The sequence below is a fragment of the Eriocheir sinensis genome, chromosome 41 (assembly GCF_024679095.1).
Source record: "Eriocheir sinensis breed Jianghai 21 chromosome 41, ASM2467909v1, whole genome shotgun sequence".
Lineage (NCBI taxonomy): Eukaryota > Metazoa > Arthropoda > Malacostraca > Decapoda > Varunidae > Eriocheir > Eriocheir sinensis.
Window position 1 is genome coordinate 5,671,864 of NC_066549.1, and position 22,556 is coordinate 5,694,419.

The 22,556-nt window shown below is 44.5% G+C and overlaps 1 protein-coding gene and 1 long non-coding RNA gene across 6 annotated transcripts in view; both read left to right on the forward strand.

The window, feature by feature from the left end:
* LOC127009549 (rho GTPase-activating protein 45-like) overlaps nucleotides 1-22,556 on the forward strand; it is a 285,593-nt gene that overhangs the window by 236,704 nt on the left and 26,333 nt on the right. For all 5 annotated transcript variants that reach the window (XR_007762051.1, XM_050882726.1, XM_050882725.1 and 2 more), the window contains 4 exons: nucleotides 1,328-1,483; nucleotides 4,102-4,241; nucleotides 16,171-16,359; nucleotides 21,182-21,366. Coding sequence is in view for 4 of the 5 variants with exons in the window: in XM_050882726.1 (XP_050738683.1) it covers nucleotides 1,328-1,483; nucleotides 4,102-4,241; nucleotides 16,171-16,359; nucleotides 21,182-21,366 (670 nt within the window). In the remaining variant the exon portion in view is untranslated. The remainder of the gene's footprint in view (nucleotides 1-1,327; nucleotides 1,484-4,101; nucleotides 4,242-16,170; nucleotides 16,360-21,181; nucleotides 21,367-22,556) is intronic.
* On the forward strand, nucleotides 4,248-10,610 carry LOC127009552 (uncharacterized). Its single transcript, XR_007762053.1, has 4 exons — nucleotides 4,248-5,595; nucleotides 5,738-6,058; nucleotides 6,153-9,082; nucleotides 9,223-10,610. It is a non-coding gene; the product is annotated as an uncharacterized LOC127009552 (long non-coding RNA).

Sequence of the window (22,556 nt, forward strand, 5' to 3'; positions counted from 1 at the left end):
GGGTCAGTCGGGATCTAATTGGTGTTTCTTGAGGTTCATGGTACAGAAGAAGGGTCGCACTACCACCAGGGTCATAAAACTACTCCTGGAAATGCCCACAACTCCTACGAAAGCCTTGTCAAATGTGTGTTCTTGGGCGGCGAAATGTCTTATAAAACAACCCTTATTATAGTTTTCATAGGTGGCATTGTGTTCATCTGGTGAGTGTTGTTCTTCATGACTTCACTAACCGGCCAAGATAGATAGATGAGGCTTGTAGTTATTTGTGGTTCTCATAGGTGACTTTGTGTTCATCTGGTGAGTGTTGTTCTTCATGGCTTCACTAACTGGTCAAGATAGATGAGGAGAGGCTTATAGTTCTCACAGGCGACTTTATTCATCTGCTGAGTATTGTTCTTCATAGCCAGGGTGAGTACGTGAGGCTTTGTAAGAGGCACAGCTGGCTTTGTATGGTTGTTAAACACAGACTAATAAGCAGCCGTTGAAGAGTGCAAGTACTAAGGGTAACAAACGCTCTATGACCCTGACACGCTCAAGATACAAAGGAGAAAAATTAAAGATAAAGGGAAGGAAGTAGAAGATAAAATGATTGATAGATAAGATAAACAAGCTCTGGGTTAGCTGAGTCTCAAGCAGTAACAAAAAGTAAGAAAAAATAAAGTGTCATTCAGTTAACTTTAATGTTCTTGGAGAGAGCAATGCAGAATGAGATACTATATGTTAGGTTACATTTTATTAGGTGATGATTTCTTTCTTCCATATTTTTACTAATTGACATTTTCATCTGTGTTGGCCATCGCTGGTCAGTTAGCTTTGAATTATTTTGATGGAGCAACGCAAACTTGAAGTATTTCTTAGGTTCTGATTAATAGGTGACCATAACCCTTTTTCACACCTTTAGTAACTGACCTTTTTGTCCTTCTGTGCTGACTCTGTACCTTTGAATTACTACAAAAGCAATGCAAAAAGGGGTGTTTGTTAGGCTCCGATTAACAGGTGATCATTACTTTCTTTCACACCTTCATTAACTGACCTTTTCTTCCCTGTGTGCTGCCGTGCGCTGTTTAACTTTGAGCAATGTAGATTGAGTTACTATTTGTTAGGATTAGGTTAATAAAGGACCATTACTCCCTTCCACACCATTGCTAACTGACCTTACCTTTAACTCTTCATCTCTGTGTGCCACCTTTAACAGTTAGCTTTGAATTATTAGGGGCGAGCAATACAGACGAAGGTTTTAGTGTTAGGTTAAGTTTAGTAGGTGACTATTATCCTCTTTCACAGCTTTACTAATTGACCTCTTTTCTCCCTGTGTGCCGCGGAACAGTGGGTCGGCTGGTGGGCCCCGGCGGCAGTGACACGGACAGCGTGGGCTCCTCGGCGAAGAGCATGGAGGGGTCGCCGACGGCATCCCCGCTACCCCCGCCGCGCCGCACACACACCGTCTCTTCGGGCGACGAACTGGAGACCGACCCAGACACCGGTGAGGAAGGACAGGAGGGACGGGATTATGGGAGGGGGAAGGGGAGGGAGAACTGTCAGCGTGCAGCGAGGTTGGAGTGAGAAAAAAAGTGAAGAGGGAGGGATGAGAAAGGTATGGAGGAGAGAGGGAGAAAATATGAGGTTGGAATGGAAAAGGAAGGGAAGAAAGAGGGATGAACGAGGTAAGGACGGGAAAGGAGGGGAAGGGAGAGGGAAGAAGAGCAGGGATGCATAAATGTCAGCGTTCAGGGAAGTAGGAATATGAAAGGAGGGGAAAACGAAGAGATGGGAAAGGAAGGGAGAGGGAGGAATGCGTGATAGTAGGAATGGGAAAGGAAGGGAAGAGGGAGGGATTGACGAGGTAGATGTGGGAAAGGGAGGAAAGAGATAGGAGACGCGACGGTGGAATAGGAATGTGGGGAAGAGGAGGGAGCCACGAGGGAGAGATGGAAAGGAGGGAAGAGGGAGAGAGAGGGAGGGGAAAGTAAAAAATCGAAGAGAGAAGGATGTCAGTGCTGGGAGTCAAGTGAAAGATGCAGGGAGTGAAACAGGAAGAGATAGATAGATAGATAGATAGATGAAGATAGACAGAGAGAGAGGGAGAGAGTTTAAAAGAAAGGAAAGGAAGGAACACAGTGGAGAGTCACGTATAAACTAAGAGAAAAGTTATAAATAGATAAACAAATGGAGATAGACATTGAGAGAAAGAGTTTGAAAGAAAGAAAAGAAAAGGAAGGCAATGGACAGAGATGGATAAGCTAAGAGAATAGGTAGAAAAATAGACAGAAGAAGAGAAAGAAAAGGAGTATATATCTACATCTCCACTACAAACAGAATAACGACGAAGGAGGTCAAATGAAAAGAAGAAAAAACATGAAACCATCCTCCACCTTTTTTCACATAGTATATTTTTTAAAAGGACTTTGAAAACACACACACATAAAATAATCTCCTTCAAGTAACCTCATTACACTAGCCAAAGTAAATAGATCAAGGGAACGATAACAAGCGTACCCCAAGGAGTAAAAAAAGTAAAAAAAAATAAGCAAAACAAAAGCCTCAAACTCCCACTTATTATTACTGAAAAAAAGAAAATAATAAAGAAAAAAGAGATCAGTTTCCACGAGGACCAAATCTTTGCCAATTATGATGCATGATCTGAGAGAGAGAGAGAGAGAGAGAGAGAGAGAGAGAGAGAGAGAGAGAGAGAGAGAGAGAGAGAGAGAGAGAGAGAGAGAGAGAGAGAGAGAGAGAGAGAGAGAGAGAGAGAGAGAACGCCCACTAAGGACACACTTTTTTTTTATCTCTACTCAAAATACCCACTAACAATCCGGCTTATTGCTCCTATTCTTATCCTTCTTCCTCCTTTTTCCTCCTCCTCCTCCTCCTCCTCCTATACTTCTTCCTTCATACTGTCTTCAAATACCAATCTTTTTCTCCTATTTTTTTCCTCCTCCTCCTCCTCCTCTTCCTTCATACAGTCTTCAAATACCTGTCTTTTTCCTCCTCTTACTCATTTCACCCTTTTTCTCTTCCTACTCTTCCTCCTCCTCCTCTTCCTTCAAAATAGTAAATACTCGTCCTCCCTGTTTTCTCCTTCTTCTTAAACTTCTTCAAAATGTAAAACCATATACCTCATCTTCATTCTTCTTTTATCAGTCAATTTTAACTCTTCATTCCATTCAGATATTCACCTCACGTCTCTCTATCGACACCATGCCCACAAATGCCATCGACAACTCACTATATTCTTTCGACCTCCAGTATCTTCAGCCCTCCACTCCCATGTATATTTCTTTCTGTTTCTCATCATATTCACTATTTTAGCAACCCTCCTCTTTCCATTTACTCTTTCCCCTCTTCTTCCTCGTATCTTCAATTCTGTACTCCTATCTACTCCCTCACCTTTCTCTATCGACATCATCCCCTCAAACCAGTTTTGATCTCATACATACTTAACTTTTTTGTTGACGTCATATATACTTAACTTTTATAATCGACCTCTTATTTTGACACTGTTTATACTCGACTTCTTTTAATGGCAGTATATATTCTTAACCTCTTTATTAACAGCATTCCCATAAACAATCACTTATCACATATATAGTACTTAACCTATTTTAATTATCACTATTTATACTTAACTTCTATACCTAACTTTTCATTGACACCATCTGTACATGATCTCTTATTCACAGCATAAAGACTTTGCCATTTTATCGACAGTCTTCCCACAAGCAATCAAAAATCACAACCTTATTTACCAGCATTTGCTAAAGACTTTGCCATTTTATCGACAGTCTTCCCACAAGCAATCAAAAATCACAACCTTATTTACCAGCATTTGCTAAAGACTTTGCCATTTTATCGACAGTCTTCCCACAAGCAATAAAAAATCACAACCTTATTTACCAGCATTTGCGTATACTTAACCTCTTATTTTGAACACCATCTACACATAAGGTCTTACTTACAGCATATATTCTTAACCTCTTCACCTTCTTCCTTTCTTCTTCCTTCTCCTTTGTTTTAAAAAAAAAAAAAAAAAAAAAAAAAAAACCCCTACCTCAAGCCACCTCTGATCACTGCCCATTCTCCCTCTCCCTCACCGGCCCGCAGACACCCACTACTCGTACCCATCCCGGCGCCAGGTGATGAGCAAGGCCGCCATCTCCCACTCCTTCAAGAAGCTCATCACGCCCTCCCGGTGCCGTGAATGTGACTCCTACGTCTACTTCCACGGCTACGAGTGCGCGGAGGTGAGTGTGTGTGTATGTGTGTGTGTGTGAGCGAGAGAGAGAGAGGAGAAAGGAAAATGGGAAGAAAGCATGATTTTGAAAAGGAGGGCGAGGGATGTAGGATGAGTGAGAGGGGAGAGAAAGATATATAGAGGAAGGGAGAGGGAAGGAAAAAAGAGGGGAAGGGAGAAAGAGACTAAGGGGAGATAAGCGTGTGATAGAGAGAGAAAAAGAAAGTGAGAAGAAATAGGAGATAAAGACAAATTGGAGGGTGCGAGAAAAGGAGATGAAAGAGAGGGAGAGGAAAGCGTGATATTGAAAGAGAAAGTTGGGGATATGAAACTGAACAATTACTATTATAATTTTCATCATCATTATCGTTGTTGTTAATGTTATTTTTGTTGTTGTTTTCGCCACGTCAGTCAACCCCATTATATGATGTGAAGGATTTATGAGACTGAACACCCTAATCCTCTTTCCTTATTAACTCCAAGAAGATTATAGAGAGAGTTTCCGATCCCCTTCCTTGACCTTGCCTCGCCTCCCCTCCCCTCGGAACACCTGCGTGGCTTATAAACAGGTGGAGGTGAACGTGACGGGTTGGTTGATTAGGTTGGGTAGGTTGGGTAGGTTAGGCTGATCGGTTTGGTTAGTTAGGTTGGTTAGGTTAGGTTAGATTGTTTAGGTTGGTTGGGTTGGTTAGGTTGGTTAGGTTAGGTTAGGTAAGTTAGGTTGGTTAGGTTAGGTTAGGTTGGTTAGATTGGTTGGGTAAGTTAGGTTGATTGTGTAGGTTGATTAGTTTCGGTTAGGTTGGTTGGGAAAGTTAGGTTAATGTTAAGTTAGCATCATTAAAAAAATATCCATTCAACTACATAAAGCATACTTCCATTGTATATTTTTATCGACAAACAGCGTGAAAGCATCTTGTAAGCCCTGAATTGAGTCGCTAATTGATAGATCTTCCTTCATTAACTTCATCAGATACCTATTTTTACGGCAAAGGGAGCAGCTCAAGGGACAAAAAACAGTGAGAACATAAAAGCTCGTCTTGTGTATCCGAAGAGAGGAAACCACACTCACCCTCGGCTTCCTCGGGATCATAATATCATGCGTATAAAGGAAGAGACTTTTTGCCTCCTTTGAGATGCGTTGCGGGTACCAAGCGGGAAAAAGCGGCTGGTTTGCATAAGAGTTCTTCCCGCGGTGAGGAGGAAAAATCTCTTGCAGCAAAATGAGATGGAAATGAGTTCGATGTTTTAAAAGAGGGAAGAAAGATTAATGGAAACTGATCCTATTTTACGTTAGACAAGCAGGAGGAGAGTTTTCAGAAAGGAAATAGGGAAAACTAGATGTAAGAGAACCCATAATAGCTTAGGTACTCATTAGAAAGATGGAAATGAGTCTTGTGTTTTAAAAGGGGGAGCGAAAACTGATTCTGAATTCGGCAGAAAGACGGGAATAGAGTTTTCGAAAGGGAATGGGGAAATCCAGATGTAAGAGAACCCATAATAGCTTAGGTACTCATTAGAAAGATGGAAATGAGTCTTGTGTTTTAAAAGGGGGAGCGAAAACTGATCTTGAATTCGGCAGAAAGACGGGAATAGAGTTTTCGAAAGGGGATGGGGAAAACTAGATGTAAGAGAACCCATAATAGCCTTCGTACTCATTAGAAAGATGAAAATAAGTCTTGTGTTTTAAAAGGGGGAGCGAAAACTGGTCCTTAATTCGGCACACAGACAGGAGGAGAGTTTTCAAAAGAGAATTGTAAAAACTAAATGTAACAGACGGGAAGATAGTTTTCAAAAGGAATGATGAAAATGAGTCCAGTATTCTAAAAGGTCCAGCAAAAACTGATCTTAATATTCGGCAGACAGACGGGAATAGAGTTTTAATCAGTATGGAATGATGAAAATGAGTCTAGTATTCTAAAAGGGCCAGCAAAAACTGATATTAATATTCGGCAGACAGACGGGAATAGAGTTTTCAAAAGGGAATAGGGAAAGCTAGATGGAACAGAGCCCATAACACTTGCCAACGTAATCACTATATGGAATGATGAAAATGAGTCTAGTATTCTAAAAGGGTGAGCAAAAACAAATGAAAACTTATCTTAATTACCGTTAGTCAGACAGGAGGAGAGTTTTCATAGAGTAATGGGGAAAACTAGGTGTAACAAAGCCCGTAACACTTGCCAGCGTAATCAGTATATGGAATGATGAAAATGAGTCCAGTGTTCTAAAAGGGTGAGCAAAAACTAATGAAAGCTTATCTTAATTACCGTTAGACAGACGGGAAGATGGTTTTCAAAAGGGAATGGTAGGAAATATAGGTAACAGAACATTTGTCGGTGTAATTGCTAAAATGATCGAAATGACTTATTTTAAAAGGAATAAAAAGAACTACTACAATGAAAGATAGAGAGAAAAAGATGTTAAGTTACGTTAGAAAGACAAGTGGAAAGTTTTCATAAGGGAATGTTAAAAGAAATATGGATAACAAAATCATAACAACAGCCAACGTAATCATAAAAAAACACCAACAGATAAAAGAGAAACATAAACAGTCGACATCTTAAAGGCAATTCTAAATCAGGAAATTGCAATGGTCAGGACACGCATGTAGGAGACAGGACAAGAGATGAACAAACAGCAAAGGTAAAGTCGAGGGCTTACACTTAAGTTGCGCGTAGCCTCGGTGCTCACCTCCGCCACAGTGACCCTTGAGACTGTGGCGGGAAGTAACCCATCACCACATTAGCAAAAAGAGCGATAACTAGGAAATTTCTGATATGCGAAAAAGACCCAAAGTGGAGGAGGAGGTCGTTCAGGTAGATTATGCGGTGGAATTCAGAACTTTTTTCTTTTTTTTTACTGCTAAGGAGACAGTTCAAGGGCGTAAAAAAATATTATAGAAAAAAAGCCCGCTACTTACTGCTCCTGAATACACGGAATACGAAATACGGAACATTTACATCGAAATTGGACACTAAAGGCACAGAAAACGCTGGGGAGAAGCTGGCGCTGATAAAGATGATGATGATGTTGATGATAGTGATGACGATGACAACAGTAGCATCATTCAAAAGGCAAATCAGTATCAATAGTCAAACGCAATCATAGAGGTCGGTCGGTCCGTGGCCAATGTGTGATGAGCCCTAATGAGGTGGTGATGGTGGTGATAACAATAGCATCATTAAAAAGGGTAATCCCGTATCATTAATCGTTATCGGTAAGGCATAATAATGTATCCCGAATCAGTGACCAGTGTGTGATGGAGCGTAAAGAGTTGGAGGGCCGTGATTTGCTAATTATGCCAACGAGTCTGAATATGATTGGTCCTCAAAGCCGGGCTAATTACAGAGAGAGTCATTGTTGTTGTTGTCTTTGGAAGCTCACTCGTACAATGCTCCCAACCGTGAAACTATGTACAGGGAAGCGAGTTAATACAAGAGGAGGGTATCTGGACACCTCTCCTCCCGAAACTGACCTCTCTTTCGGCCACCTCTTTGGATTCTGTTTAGGAGCAGCGAGTAGCGGGCTTTTTTTTTATTATTGTTTCCTTTTTTTGTGCCCCTGAGCTGTCTCCTTTGTTGTAAAAAAAATGCTAATGAAATGGCAGCGTAGAGAGTAATGTAACAGGCGAGGTGTACAATAACAAAACGATAATGAAAGAACACCATGACCTGATAGAACACTAGAATTTACTAAAGAATGAAAAGTATTTGCAACCCTAGACTTTACTTAATGAAATCACTACAATAGCAACACTACAATAACCAAGGACTATCATATGCAACACTAGAATTTACTTAAGAATGAAATTACTACAATAGCAACACTACAATAACTAAGGACTATCATTTGCAACACTGGAATTTACTTAAGAATGAAATCACTACAATAGCAACACTACAATAACCAAGGAAGATCATTTGCAACACTGGAATTTACTAACGAAGAAGACCTTTTGTATCACTAGGATTACGGCCCTTTGCAACACCAGAATTAACGAACGAACGAACACAACTCTCGAAGGAAGAACTTTTGCAACACAAGAAGTTACGAACGAAGAAACCATTTACAACATTAGAGTTTGCTGTACCATGACGAACAAGAAGAACCTCCATCAATAGCCTACTCGTATTTCTTTTACGATTCACGATCTTAAACTTATCGGCGCTTATCATCACGACAGTTTGAAAAGTCGCGTTGAAGTCTTGGGAACTTTCACCGACGATTTCATTACCCGAGTGTCAGTTTGGCAAGACCTTGAGGGAAACACAACTATGGGATCCTAATTAACCTTTGTAACCTTTGAAAATAGTCGTGTTAAGGCGTGGACACGTTTAAAAGCTTGCGTGTCTTAGTCTCAAACGTAAAAAAAAAAAACAATACAGGAACATCGATTAGCGGGCCTTTTTTCTACTCCTTTTTTTGTTGCCTTTGAGCAGATTCCTTAGCTGTAAAAATTGAAATACAGACAGATTCACACATCTTCTTCCATCTCTCCTCCTTATAAAAAAAGAGAGAAACGTAAATTTGGGAAATGATGCTGGTCTCGTACACGCGGCAAAACTGAACGCTGACCTAAAACTGAGGGTAAGCAGACTAGGTTGCATCATGGGCGACATTTAGCGGCGACAGGAGCTTAGGGCTGAAGGTTAGGGGTATGGAGAGATGGAGGGGAGCGTTACATGACATTAAAGGTGTGGGTGGGTGGGTGGGGGGGGGTTGTAGTGCTAGAGGGAGAAGGGAAACTGCTGTGTATGGGATGTAAGAGGGAGATGCCTGGAGACTGAGAAATTTGCAACACTATAGTATGCCAACAAACGAATGCCTTTTGTATGTAGAGGAGGAATGAAGGTGTGAGTGTGGGTGGGTGTGGAGGTGTTTGTAGCTGCTGTGTATGGGATGGAAGAGGGAAATGCCTGGAGGCTGAAAACTTTGCAATACTATAATATGCCAACAAACGAATGCCTTTTGTATGTAGAGGAGGAATGAAGGTGTGAGTGTGGGTGGGTGTGGAGGTGTTAGTAGTGCAGGAGGAGAAAGAGAAGAGGGGATACTGCTGTGACTGAAAGGGATGAGGGAGAGGCCTGAAGACTCTTGAGAACTTTCCATCACCAGAATTCACTAACAGACGAACGAAGGCCTTTTCCAGTGTAAGGGAGGAACAAAGAGGATGGCAGTGGTGTTAGTGTGGGTGTAGCAAGGCCTGAAGACTATTACCAGGAATTGCAAGGCCTGAAGTGTTGTAGCTAGGCCTAGAGGTAGTAAGCTATTGTATGGTCCGTGTGCTTTGGAAGGAGGTTGTATGTCTCCAAGTTCTAAGGCCTAAAGGGTGTGTTGGACCTGTGTGGCTTAAGAAAGGTATATATTTGGGTTTAAGTTATGTGTTGTAAGTATGTTTGCCAGGCTGAAGGACGTGGGTGGAGGTTGCAGATGGGGTTACTATATTTAAAAGGTGTGGGGTATGGTGTCGGGGTGATATGGCTTGAGGGAGATTAGATTAAGAGTTGTAAGTGGTTTTGCGAGGTCTGAAGGGAGTCTAAGATGTCTGAAGGTGGTTTTACAATGTCTAGTAGGGTTTAAAGGTAGGGTTGCATGCTCTAAAAGATGTGGGAGTGTGAGGTGCGGCTGTTTGGCTCGAGAAGAGTGTGTGGGTGAGGGGCTGATGCAGGACATAAAGGGCATGTGTGCGTGGGTGTTGTTGTTGCCAGATTTACACGCGTCCTCTGCTTCAAATGCCCCCCGCCACTAAACACCCACCTGTTGACTGTCATAGAAGGGAATGCGTATAACAAGAGAAGATAATGAGAGAGAGAGAGAGAGAGAGAGAGAGAGAGAGAGAGAGAGAGAGAGAGAGAGAATGAAACTTCCGCTACAATGAGAGACACAGAGACACAGAGAGAGAGAGAAAAAGACACAGGGAACTCCTGCTCCACTGAAAGACTACAGTGGTTTTTTTTGCCTCGACTCACACGGAACAAAGAGTAATTAATTTTCACACCTGTCCTTTTTGTGTCTGTTTCCTGGTCATAAACACGTGTCGATCATAACACCTGGCTGGACACCCTCCCTCCTGTGATCACCTTTCTCCTTTACCACGCCAGTATAACCTCGCCCTTCCTTCGCTCAATGTGACAAAAGAAAGTTGAATACTGCGTGAGAGAGGTGTGTGTTTTGCTCTTCTAGAATGTCTTTGTCTCATGCATTAGTTGTCTCTCTTACTATACAAAAAAAAAAGAAGAATAAATAAAAGAGTTCCCCTTCTCTGCATCTGACCAAAAGGAAGTTCAGCAATGCAAGAAGGAATGTGTGTGTGTGTGTGTGTGTGTGTGTGTCTTTGTCTATGTGTGAATGTCTTTGTCCCTTGCACTTGTTCTCTCTTCCCTTTACTACAATAACAAGTATTACCGTTTCTACATTTCCTCACCAAAAGCAAATCCAACTGCAAGAAGGATTTATGTGTGCTCCCATGTCACTGTCCCTTGCATCAATGACCTCTTTCCTTCACTACACCAAAAAGTATCGCCCTTATCTACATTTCCTTACCAAAAAACAAGTCCAGTAATGCAAGAAGGATGTGTATGGGTGTATCGTTCCCATGTCTTTCCCCCTTGTACCAATTACCCCTCTAATTTACTAGGTACCATGTAGGAAAGATATGAAGTAGATGAAGCAAAACAAAACATAAAAAAAAGATGAAGAAGCAGAAACAGAAGGAAAAGTATAATCAGAAACAAAAGAAGATGAAACGAAGATGAAGAAGAAAGAGAAAATAAACTACCTCTAAAAAATCACTCTTTTATACATCCGACCAAGGGCAAATCCTATACTGCAAGAGGAAGGGATCTGTGTATGCATCGCACTCAGAATGTCTTTGCCCTTTGCACCAGTTACCCCTCTCATTTACTACACACCTCTAAAATATCACCCTTCTATATATCTGACCAAGAGCAAATCCTATACTTCTCTTTCTTTTCTTTCTCCCCTTCTTTTTTTAGTATCTCTTTTTTTCTTTCTTTCTTATCTTCCTTCCTTCTTTCTTTTCTTTTCTTTCTTTCTTTCTTCTCTGTCTTTCTTTTTTTCTTTTTTCATTTTGTCCTTTGTACCAATTGATTCATATAGGAGTGTCCGTCTCACCACCTCGATCCCTTGCTTCACCCACTACCTGTTCCTTCCTTCGTGACATTCCCTGACCAAAAAGAAGATCGTTACAGTGAGAGAATATCGTGCATCGTTCCTGCGTCTCGGGGTGATGGGCTAACTAACTCCCGCCACATGCTCAAGGGCCAGTGTGACGGAGATGAGCACAGAGGCCACGCGCAGCTTTAGTGTATGTCCCCAACTTTGCCTCTTGTCTTGAATGCCTCCTAACTTCGATCGTCGCAATAAAGGAATCAGATCTTCCTTTGCCGCCACTTCTTGCTTTCTTCTCTTTTATTAGACCGTAAACCCATTCTCTTATACGCGATCATAAACTCATATATACATTTTCTTTCATTATTTTTGCGGACAACACTCCTCCTCCTCCTCCTCCTCCTGCGCCTTCTACTCCTCCTGCTTCAACCTTTATTCCTGCTTTATCCTATTCCTATTTTATCTCCTATTCCTATTCCTACTCCTGTTTCAACCTTTACTCCTTTTATTTCTCTTCATACTTCAATTTTTACTCCTCCTCTTCTTCCTCCGCCTTCTCCTTCTCGTACTTCAAATCCTTTTCCTGCTCCAACTTCTCCTCGTACTTCAACTCCTTTTCCTACGCCCCCTATTACTACTATTCTCCGTGCTCACAAACTCATATATGCTCTTTCTATCTTCCCCCCCCCCTCCCCCTCCTCCTCCTCTTTCAGTCCAACTCGCCAGACTAAAAGCAAAGGTCAACCGGAATTCGTTTTCTTTCGCCTCTAACAGCATTTCGGAATGGCATCTTCTCTGTCTTTCTCTTTTTTTTTTTCTTTCTTTCCTTCTTTCTTTCGTTCATTCGTTCGTTCGTTCGTTCTTTCATGCATTCTTTTCTTTTTTCCTTCTTTTCATCTCCTTTTCTTTCATTTCTTTCTGTTCTTTCATTCTTTCTTTCTCTCCTTTATTTTTTTTCTTTATCTTCCTTTCTTTCTCTTTCTTTTTCCTTCCTTCTTTCTTTCCTTCCTTCTTTCTTTCCTTCCTCCTTTCTTTTTTCCCTTCTTTCTTTCCTTCTTTGTTTGTCTTTCTTTTTTTCCTCTCCTTCTCTTTCTTTCTTCCTTTCTGCCTTCCTGCCTACCTATCTTCCTTCCATCTTTCCTCTTTCTTTCTTTTGTCTTTCTTTCCTTACTTTAATTCCTTCGGGTCGAGCCGTTGCAGGGGTGACTACGACGATATTCCTAAAGTTTTGAAATTCTCTTTAACAACTCCAAAGTTTTTCATATTGGAATTGGGAACATCCATGGAACAGCTGACGTCACTGATAAGATCTTGCGCCCCCTCCACACACACACACACACACACACACACACACACACACACACACACACGGAATAGCTTGGTGAGTTAGTGTGAGATACGCGAACTTCTAAGCCGAGTGAGTGGGCGGCGACTTTGTGTTATTAAAGCAGTCTTTCTCGCCTACGTATCCGGCAGATTATTGTGTGGCAAGGGTTCAGAGAGTGCAGGAAAACAGGCTTTTTGTTGGTGGGGCAGGACAAGGGCTGTTTATAGAGAGGGTGGGAATCCGTCTTTTGTGCAAGTTTTAATAAGTTTCTTCATTATGATCTGAAGGCTGGCTGGAAGAAGAGGAGGACGGGGAGGCGTCTTGAAAGCCCTTTATATAGTACGAAAATAGCAAAGAAAAAAAGAGAAAAAGAAAGAAAGAGAGAAGGAGGGAAGGAAGAAAAAAGAACGAACGTAAGAAAGAAGTATAAAAAAGAATGGAAGAGGAAAAAAGAAGGAAAGAAGGAAGGAAGGAAGGAAGTATGATTCATTTCTTGAGGGCGTCGATGTGTGCTAGATAATTCGGTTCTTCCTCTTTCTGGCGAGTGAGTGGACAGGAAGAAGCTCACTCACTCACTCACTCACTCACTCAAAGCAGCAAGCGTGTCTACAGTTACCGTCCTTATGAGCTTATGATGACGGTGATAGCCTTAAGGACGATACTACCCCAGGGACACGCTGCGGCCGGTGATAGGGCAGGCCGCGGAAATCCGATGGTCATTTGTTTGCCCTCATCCTATGCGTGAAGGGAGGCTCTGTTACTGCCTCTGCCTCCGCCCTCTCGTGGATCTAATGATGATTTTGCTAAGCGTTCCTCCGTGGCTTTGTTTCCACACACACAAGGGAACGTCGGGGTCTCCAGCGTGTGGCCTGATGATATTTCCTGACGAGAGCCCTTTGTGTGTGTGTGGTAGTGGTGGTGGGGGGGGTTGAAGATGTGGATGTGTGTTTGTTGAGGAGGGGAGGTGCATGGGAGGAATGTGTGTGTCGGGGATGAATGTGGATGTATGTGGGGGGGTTGGATGTGTGTGTGTGTGGACTGATGGAGGGGGGGGGGGATGAATGTGTGTGTATGGGGGAAGTTGGATGCGTGTGAGGGGGTAATGTGGGTGTGGTTGTGGATGTGTGTGTGTGTGTGTGTGTGTGTGTGTGTGTGTGTGTGTGTGTGTGGGGGGGGAATTGAATGTGTGTGTATGGGGAAGTTGGATGTATGTGGGGGAGGGGTGTGGATGTGTGTGTGGGTGTGGATGTGCGTGTGTGTGTGTGTGTGTGTGTGTGTGTGTGTGTGTGTGTGTGTGTGCATGCGTGTGCGTGTGGCTGTATTTGTGTGTATTGTATCTATGCTTTATACAGGCTACGTATACACATTAATAACACACACACACACGCACAGACAAAGACTATATTCGAAACAGTGGCACTTCAGAATCTCACCGGAGTGCCAATGCCCACCGTCGACCGCATACCATTGGGCCGGAGGGGGGTCGGGGGGGGGGTGCAAGGGTAATTTCGGCAAAGCGACGCCCATTGGCAACTGCATCTAGGTTTGCCGGGGCACGAACCCAGACCATTCTGTTCCTGAGTCGGGCGCTGGGAACACACAGCCACGCACCTCCTTCCCTCCCTCCCTGGAGTGTCGTATTAATGTGTGTGTGTGTGTGTGTGTGTGTGTGTGTGTGTGTGTGTGTGTGTGTGTGTGTGTGTGTGTGTGTGTGTTCATTTCTCTAGCTGGCAAGAAAAAAAAAACTTATAAAACACAAGAAAACAAAAATAATAAAATAAAAACCCTAAAAATATGTCTTTGTTTGTTAGTTTGTTTGTGTGGGTTGTGTGGGGGGTGGGGGGTGTCCGTGTGTGTGTGTGTGTGTGTGTGTGTGTGTGTGTGTGTGTGTGTGTGTGTGTGTGTGTGTGTGTATGTATGTATGTATGCGGGGGTCGGCTACAACAGGGGTTCATTAACTCAGCCGCTGTAGAGGGGGCGCCACTCCCCGCTGAACTAATGAAAGTCTGCATAAATTATCATCACAAACACGAGGCGCGGGAAGGGAAAGAATGGCGGGAAAAAAATGACTTTCTTAAAATATTTGCAGAGGGTCGAGAAGGAAACTTTACATGGGTCATTATTGTCCTTGGGCGTGTTTTTTTTTTCCTTGACGTGTTTGAACATGTTGTGGAATAATGATTAGTATTTGTCGTCCTCTGCCGCCACCACCACCACCACCATCGCCTTGCCTTGCCTTGCCTTCCCTTTCCTTCCCTTCCCTTTCCGTCCCATCCCTTTCCCTCCCTTTCTTTCCCTTGCCTTTCTTTTCCTTTCCTTTCCCTTCCCTTCCCTTCCCTTCCCTTCCCTTCCCTTCCCTTTCTTTTCCTTCCCATTCCTTTCCTTTCCTTTCCTTTCTTTTCCTTCCCTTCTTTTCCTTTCTTCCTTTCCTTTCCTTTCCCTTCCCTTCCCTTTCCTTTCCTTTGCCTTCCTTCCTTCCTTCCTTCCTTCCTTCCTCCCTTCCCTTCCCTTCCTTCCCATCTCTTCCTTCCTTCCTTCCTCCTTCCTCCTTCCCTTCCCTTCCCTTCCCTTCCCTTCCTTCCTTCCTATCCCTCCTTCCATTCCTTCCCTTCCCTTCCCTTCCCTTCCCTTCCCTTCTCACCACCACCACCACCACCTTCCCTTCCCTTCCCTTCCCTTCCCTTCCCTTCCCTTCCCTTCCCTTCTCACCACCACCACCACCACCACCACCGCCTTCTCTTCCCTTCCCTTCCTTTTTTTTTTCATATTTTGGTGACGAGTTATTTTTGCTTTTTCATTCATTGGGTTCGAGATTAAGTGAGTCCCACGCTCGCCTCTTCCTGACTGACGCACTTATTATTCACTTTGCTTAACATTATTTTCGTTATGACGTCACGCCACACATGACGTCACGTGATGCTTAACAAATATGATCTTTTACCTGTGTTTCTTTCACTCTTCGTCTTTCATTTACCTGGCTCGTTACTCCGCCTAGTGCCTCCTCCTTCTCTTTCTTCACCTATAATGTATCCTTTTCCTTCTTCTTCAACTATAATGTCTCCTTCTCCTTCTAATGTCTACTCCTTTTCCTCCTACTCCTTCTAGTACTCTTTCTTCTCCTCCTTCTCCTCCTTCTTCAGCTATAATGCCTCCTCCTTCTCCTTCTAATGCCTCCTCCTTCTCCTTCTAATGCCTCCTCCTTTTCCTCCTACTCCTTCTAGTACTCCTTCTTCTCCTCCTTCTCCTCCTTCTTCACCTAAAATGCTTCCTTCTCCTCTTGCTTCACCTATAATGCCTCCTTCTCCTCCTCCTCCTTTTCCTCCTACTCCTTCTAATACTTCTTCTTCTCCACCTAAATCCTATTCCTCCTTCTTCCCTAATCCTTCAGTTTCCAGTTATTCCTCCATTCTTCTCTCATTCACTTACCTCGTCACTCCATCTAATGCCTCCTCCTCCATCTCCTCCTTCTCCGACGCCTCAGTGCGGGCTTGGCTGCCACAAGAAGTGCCTGGAGACGCTGGCCATCAAGTGCGGACACAAGCGCCTGCCCCGCAAGATGACGACCTTCGGCGTGGACCTGGCGCAGCACCTCACCGAGACCAACACCACCGTGCCGCACCTCGTCGTCAAGTGCGTCGCCGAGATAGACGGCCGAGGGACCAAGATCAAGGTGGGTGGAGGGGCTAAAGGAGTGCAGTTACCTGGGTCAGTATCGCTTATTATTGCCACCTGTTTGATGTTTAATAGGTAGGTCCAGGTGATTGAAGCAGTCTCGGGGAACGCACTTATCTGGCTTATTAATGCTTGTTTGTTCCCTGCCGGTTCATTTCCCTACACATATCCCTGCCGGTTCGTTTCCCTACACATATCCCTGCCGGTTCGTTTCCCTACACATATCCCTGCCGGTTCACTTCCCTACACATATCCCTGCCGGTTCATTTCCCTACACATATCCCTGGCGGTTCATTTCCCTACACATATCCCTGGCGGTTCATTTCCCTTCACATATCCCTGGCGGTTCATTTCCCTACACATATCCCTGGCGGTTCATTTCCCTTCACATATCCCTGCCGGTTCATTTCCCTTTACATATCCCTGCCGGTTCATTTCCCTACACATATCCCTGCCGGTTCATTTCCCTACACATATCCCTGCCGGTTCATTTCCCTACACATATCCCTGCCGGTTCATTTCCCTACACATATCCCTGCCGGTTCATTTCCCTACACATATCCCTGCCGGTTCATTTCCCTACACATATCCCTGCCGGTTCATTTCCCTACACATATCCCTGCCGGTTCATTTCCCTACACATATCCCTGCCGGTTCATTTCCCTACACATATCCCTGCCGGTTCATTTCCCTTCACATATCCCTGCCGGTTCATTTCCCTACACATATCCCTGCCGGTTCATTTCCCTACACATATCCCTGCCGGTTCATTTCCCTACTCATATCCCTGCCGGTTCATTTCCCTACACATATCCCTGCCGGTTCATTTCCCTACGCATATCCCTGCCGGTTCATTTCCCTACACATATCCCTGCCGGTTCATTTCCCTTCATATCCTGCCGGTTCATTTCCTACATATCCCTGCCGGTTCATTTCCCTTTACATATCCCTGCCGGTTCATTTCCCTACGCATATCCCTGCCGGTTCATTTCCTTACACATATCCCTGCCGGTTCATTTCCCTACACATATCCCTGCCGGTTCATTTCCCTACACATATCCCTGCCGGTTCATTTCCCTACACATATCCCTGCCGGTTCATTTCCCTACACATATCCCTGCCGGTTCATTTCCCTACACATATCCCTGCCGGTTCATTTCCCTACACATATCCCTGCCGGTTCATTTCCCTACACATATCCCTGCCGGTTCATTTCCCTACATATCCAGTTCATTTCCCTTCACATATCCCTGCCGGTTCATTTCCCTACACATATCCCTGCCGGTTCATTTCCCTACACGTATCCCTGCCGGTTCATTTCCCTACACATATCCCTGCCGGTTCATTTCCCTACACATATCCCTGCCGGTTCATTTCCCTACACATATCCCTGCCGGTTCATTTCCCTACACATATCCCTGCCGGTTCATTTCCCTACACATATCCCTGCCGGTTCGTTTCCCTACACATATCCCTGCCGGTTCATTTCCCTACACGTATCTTCCCCTTGTTTGGTCTTCTCTCCCATCCGCCTTCCACATTCCATGATTCTCGTTGTTATTTTCTCCTTCCCTTCCCTTTCCCGCTGCATTCCCTCGCTCCTCAACGATAGAATCTTTGACCCGCCCTTCCATCTCCCCTCTGGCGGCTGTTCCATTATTCCGTGTTGCCCGACCTTCCCCTCTGTCTGCTCGTGGCTTCCCTTCGCCTACCCGGAACCGCTCCTCCTCCTTCACCCACTTACCCGGACTTGCCTTCATGACCTACAGCCTCAAAGCACCCCAAGACCTCTCCCTTTCCCAGCATCCCTTACACTGCCCCCCTTCCTGCCTCCGCCTCCCTTACCCTGCTCTCCTTCCCGCTCCAACCTCCCTTACCCTGTCCATCCCCTACTCTTTCTTCCCTTACCCTACGCAAATCCTACCCCAGCGTCTCTTACCCTCCCCCAGTCTCCCTAACACTGACCCTCCCTGTCCCAATCTTCCTTACACTCCGCCCTCTCCCTGCCCCAGCCTCCCTTACTCTCCCCTCCCTGCCCCAGCCTCCCTTACCCTCCCCTCCCTTCCCCAACCACCCTTACCCTCCTATCCCTTTCCCAGCCTCCATGCGTGGCCGACAGTCATTTGTTTTCATTTGCAGCGCCGTTTCTCAGACACTCCAACGTCTTTTCCTTTTCCCGGCACGCTCTCATCTCCTCTATACACTAAACATCTCTTTACCGAATCATCTCTGCTTTTCCAGTCATTTGTTTTTATTAGCAGAGCCTTTTTTTCAGTTTCAAGACACCCCAATATCGTTTTTCTTATTCCCGGCACGCTCTCATCTCTCCTATACCCTAAACAGCTCTTTTTCCCACTCTCTCTTTGCTATACCACTTATTTGTTTTCATTAGCAGAGCCTTTTCTAAGTTTCAAGAGGCCCCAGCATTTTTTCCCTTATTCCCAGCACTCCCACGTCCCTCAAATAGCCCTTCTTTACCCCATCCTCTCTTTGGTTCGCCACTCATTTGTTTCCATTTGCAACGCCATTTATTAAGACACTCCAGCACCCTTTTCTTTTTCCCAGCACGCCCACTCTCCCTTTACCCCAAACAGACCTTTTACCCCATCCTCTCTCTGCTTTATTTCTCATTTATATCCATCTTCAGCGCCGTTTATTAAGACACTAACACTTTTTCATTTTTTTTTAACACGCCCACACTCCCTTTACCTCAAGCAGCTATTTATCCCATCCTCTATTTTACCTTGCCACGCCCAAACATCTATCCCTTTCGCCCTGCTCTCCACCTCCTTCCTTTCCTTACTCAACCTTTTTCTCATCTCCCTGGAATATACTTGCGTTCTCGTGAAACCAACACCCTGCCTAAACACACCTGTCCAGTATCCTCGTTTCCCTTCCTCCCCTCCTCCTGTTCCCTTCTTCTATAATTCCTTCCCCTTCTGTCTCTCTCCGGCATATGACCACAGATGTTGCGCCGACTAAACGAAACTTTCCAACTTTCCAACTCCTTTCTCTCTTAGCCACGCCCCGCAACATCTTACCGCCCCGGCCTTCCCAGAGACGCTCTCCCACCCCTTTAAGTCACAGCATCTTCTCTTGTCCTGTTTAACCCTTTCCGTGGCAGCTCCCGTTTTCTTTGTCGTGGCAGCATGGTGAGGCGTTTTATGTCTTCTTTAGTTGGTCACAAGCCTGCCTCTATCTATATCTATCTACATCTAAATATCTATCTAAAATATCTACCTCCCCTGACCGAAGAAACACGAATAAAAGGCCAGCATTCCTTTTCCTTTCCTTTCCTGATCTCCCTGCGCTCTCCTGATCATCCCTAATCTAACCTGACCTTACCTAATCTAACTTAATTTAACTTAACAGACCAGTATTCCCATAAAGCATCAATATTCAAATAAATCACACACAGTTTAGCTCCTTTCTTGACTGCAGTACCCTTCCCTAACCTTACCTAATCTAACTTAACTTAACAGACCAGTATTCCCATAAAACATCAATATTCAAATAAATCACACACAGTTTAGCTCCTTTCTTGACTTCAGTACCCTTCCCTGACCTTACCTAATTTAACTTAACAGACCAGTATCCCCATAAAACATCAATATTCAAATAAATCACACACAGTTTAGCTCCTTTCTTGACTTCAGTACCCTTCCCTAACCTTACCTAATTTAACTTAACAGACCAGTATCCCCATAAAACATCAATATTCAAATAAATCACACACAGTTTAGCTCCTTTCTTGACTTCAGTACCCTTCCCTAACCTTACCTAATCTAACTTAACTTAACAGACCAGTATCCCCATAAAACATCAATATTCAAATAAATCACACACAGTTTAGCTCCTGTCTTGACTTCAGTACCCTTCCCTAACCTTACCTAATCTAACTTAACTTAACAGACCAGTATCCCCATAAAACATCAATATTCAAATAAATCACACACAGTTTAGCTCCCTTCTTTACTTCAGTACCCTTACCTGACCTTACCTAACTGAACTTGCCCTGCCTTTCCTTTCTTTGCCTTTCCCTTTCCTGACCTTCCCTAACCTAAACAAACATACCCTAACTATTTCTAACCCAACCCACATCCTCCTCCCTGACCCTCCCTAACCTAACCTAAGCCAACCTGCCCTGCCTTTCTCCTCCTTGCCTATTCCTTCCCTTCCCTGACCTAACCTAATCTAACCTAACCTAACCATCCCCTCTCTCTGTACCTCCGCAGCGTGATAGCTAACATGTAAACTAACCACTCCTGCCTTTCCCTTCCTTGCCCTTCCCTTCATTGACTTTCCTTAACCCTCCCTAACCTAACCTAACCATTCTCAACCAGGCCCTCCTCCTCCTCACTGTAGCGCAGCAGGGGATCAACCGCGTGTCAGCTAACATGTAAGCTAACCTCCCCTGCCTTTCCCTCCTCGCCCTTCCCTTCCCTGACATTCCCTGACCTAACCTAACCTAACGTAGCCATCTTCATCATCCTCTCTCGCTGTACCTCCGCAAGGGATCTTCCGAGTGTCAGCTAACGTGTAAACTAACCTACCCTGCCTTTTCATTCCTTGCCCTTCCCTTCCTTGACTTTCCTTAACCTAATCTAATCTAATCTAATCTAACCTAACCTTACCTAACCTAATCTAACCTACCGAGTGTCAGCTAACGTGTAACCTAACCTCTCCTGCCTTTCCCTCCTCGCCCTTCCCTTCCTTGACATTCCCTAACCAAACCAAACCTAACCTAACCTAACCTAACCTAACCTAACCTAACCTAACCTAACCTAACCTAACCATCCCCTCTCTCTGTACCTCCGCAGGGGATCTACCGCGTGTCAGGGGTGAAGAGCCGCGTCGAGAAGCTGTGCCAGGCCTTCGAGAACGGCGCGCACCTGGTGGACCTGAGCGACCAGCACCCCAACGTGATTGCCAACGTGCTCAAGCTGTACCTGCGCCAGCTGCCCGAGCCGCTCCTCACCTTCAGGCTGTACCCGGAGTTCATCAGGTGAGGCAGGTGTGGCGGGGACAGGTGGAGAAAGGTATGGGAGGGGAGGGATAGAGAGGGAGAGGGAAAAAGGAGGAGAGAAAAAGAGGTGGAGAAAGAAAAAGAGGAAGAGGGAAAAAGAGGAAGGGAGGTAAATGGGGAAAAAGAAAAAGGGGGAGAGAGAAAAGTGGGAGGGAGAAAAAGGGGGAAAGGGAGAAGAAAAGGGAAAGAGAGATGGAGAGGGAGAGAGAGAGAGGGTGACAGATACCCAAACAGACAAACATACAGACACACAGACAGACAGACAAAGAAATGCGTGAAACGAATAAAATGAACCGAAATAAAGTTGAATTAGAGAGAAACAAAACCGACACTGAAGAGAAAGAAAGGAGGAAAAAGAAGAAAAACGAGGAGACGGGAAAAGAGAGGATAAAAGACACAGACAGGTAGACAGATAGAAAGACAGCCTTACACACAGACAAACAGACAGACAGAAAGACGGACAGACACAGACACAGACAGAGGGGCGCAGAAACAGAGAGAACACATTCACACACATAAAGAAACACAGAGACAGAAAAAAATGGAAAGAAAAACAATGAAAAGGAATAGCGAAAGGCCAACTAGAGAGAAAGAAAGAAAAAAATATATATTGAAGAAAGAAAGGAAAAATGAGAAAGAAAAAAAGGAGAAGGAGGAGGAGGAGGAGAGAAAAAAGAGAGAGAAAAGGAGATGGAGGAGGAGAGAAAAAGAGAGAGAGTAAAAGAGATGGAGGGTAATGGTGTGGGGAAGCAAGAGATGGCTGGCTGGCTGGGTGGATGGGTGGGCGGGTGGGTGGAGGAGGTATTTAGGAGCAAGATGGAAAATATGGAGCTGAAGTGTGTTATTTAATTAAACACCGCGGACCGCTGATGAAAAAAAAAATACATATACTTTTTTCCTCCTCCTCCTCCTCCTCCACCTCCTCCTCCACCTCCTTGAAGAACGTGATACTTCCATCCTCTCCACTTTCTTACCCTTCCCCTAATTCCGCCCCCCCCCCCCCCCCCTAAAAAAAACCCAGCAAGATTCACCTGTACCTTCCTCTCTCTCTCTCTCTCTCTCTCTCTCTCTCTCTCTCTCTCTCTCTCTCTCTCTCTCTCTCTCTCTCTCTCTCTCTCTCTCTCTCTCTCTCTCTCTCTCTCTCTCTCTCTCTCTCTCTCTCTCTCTCT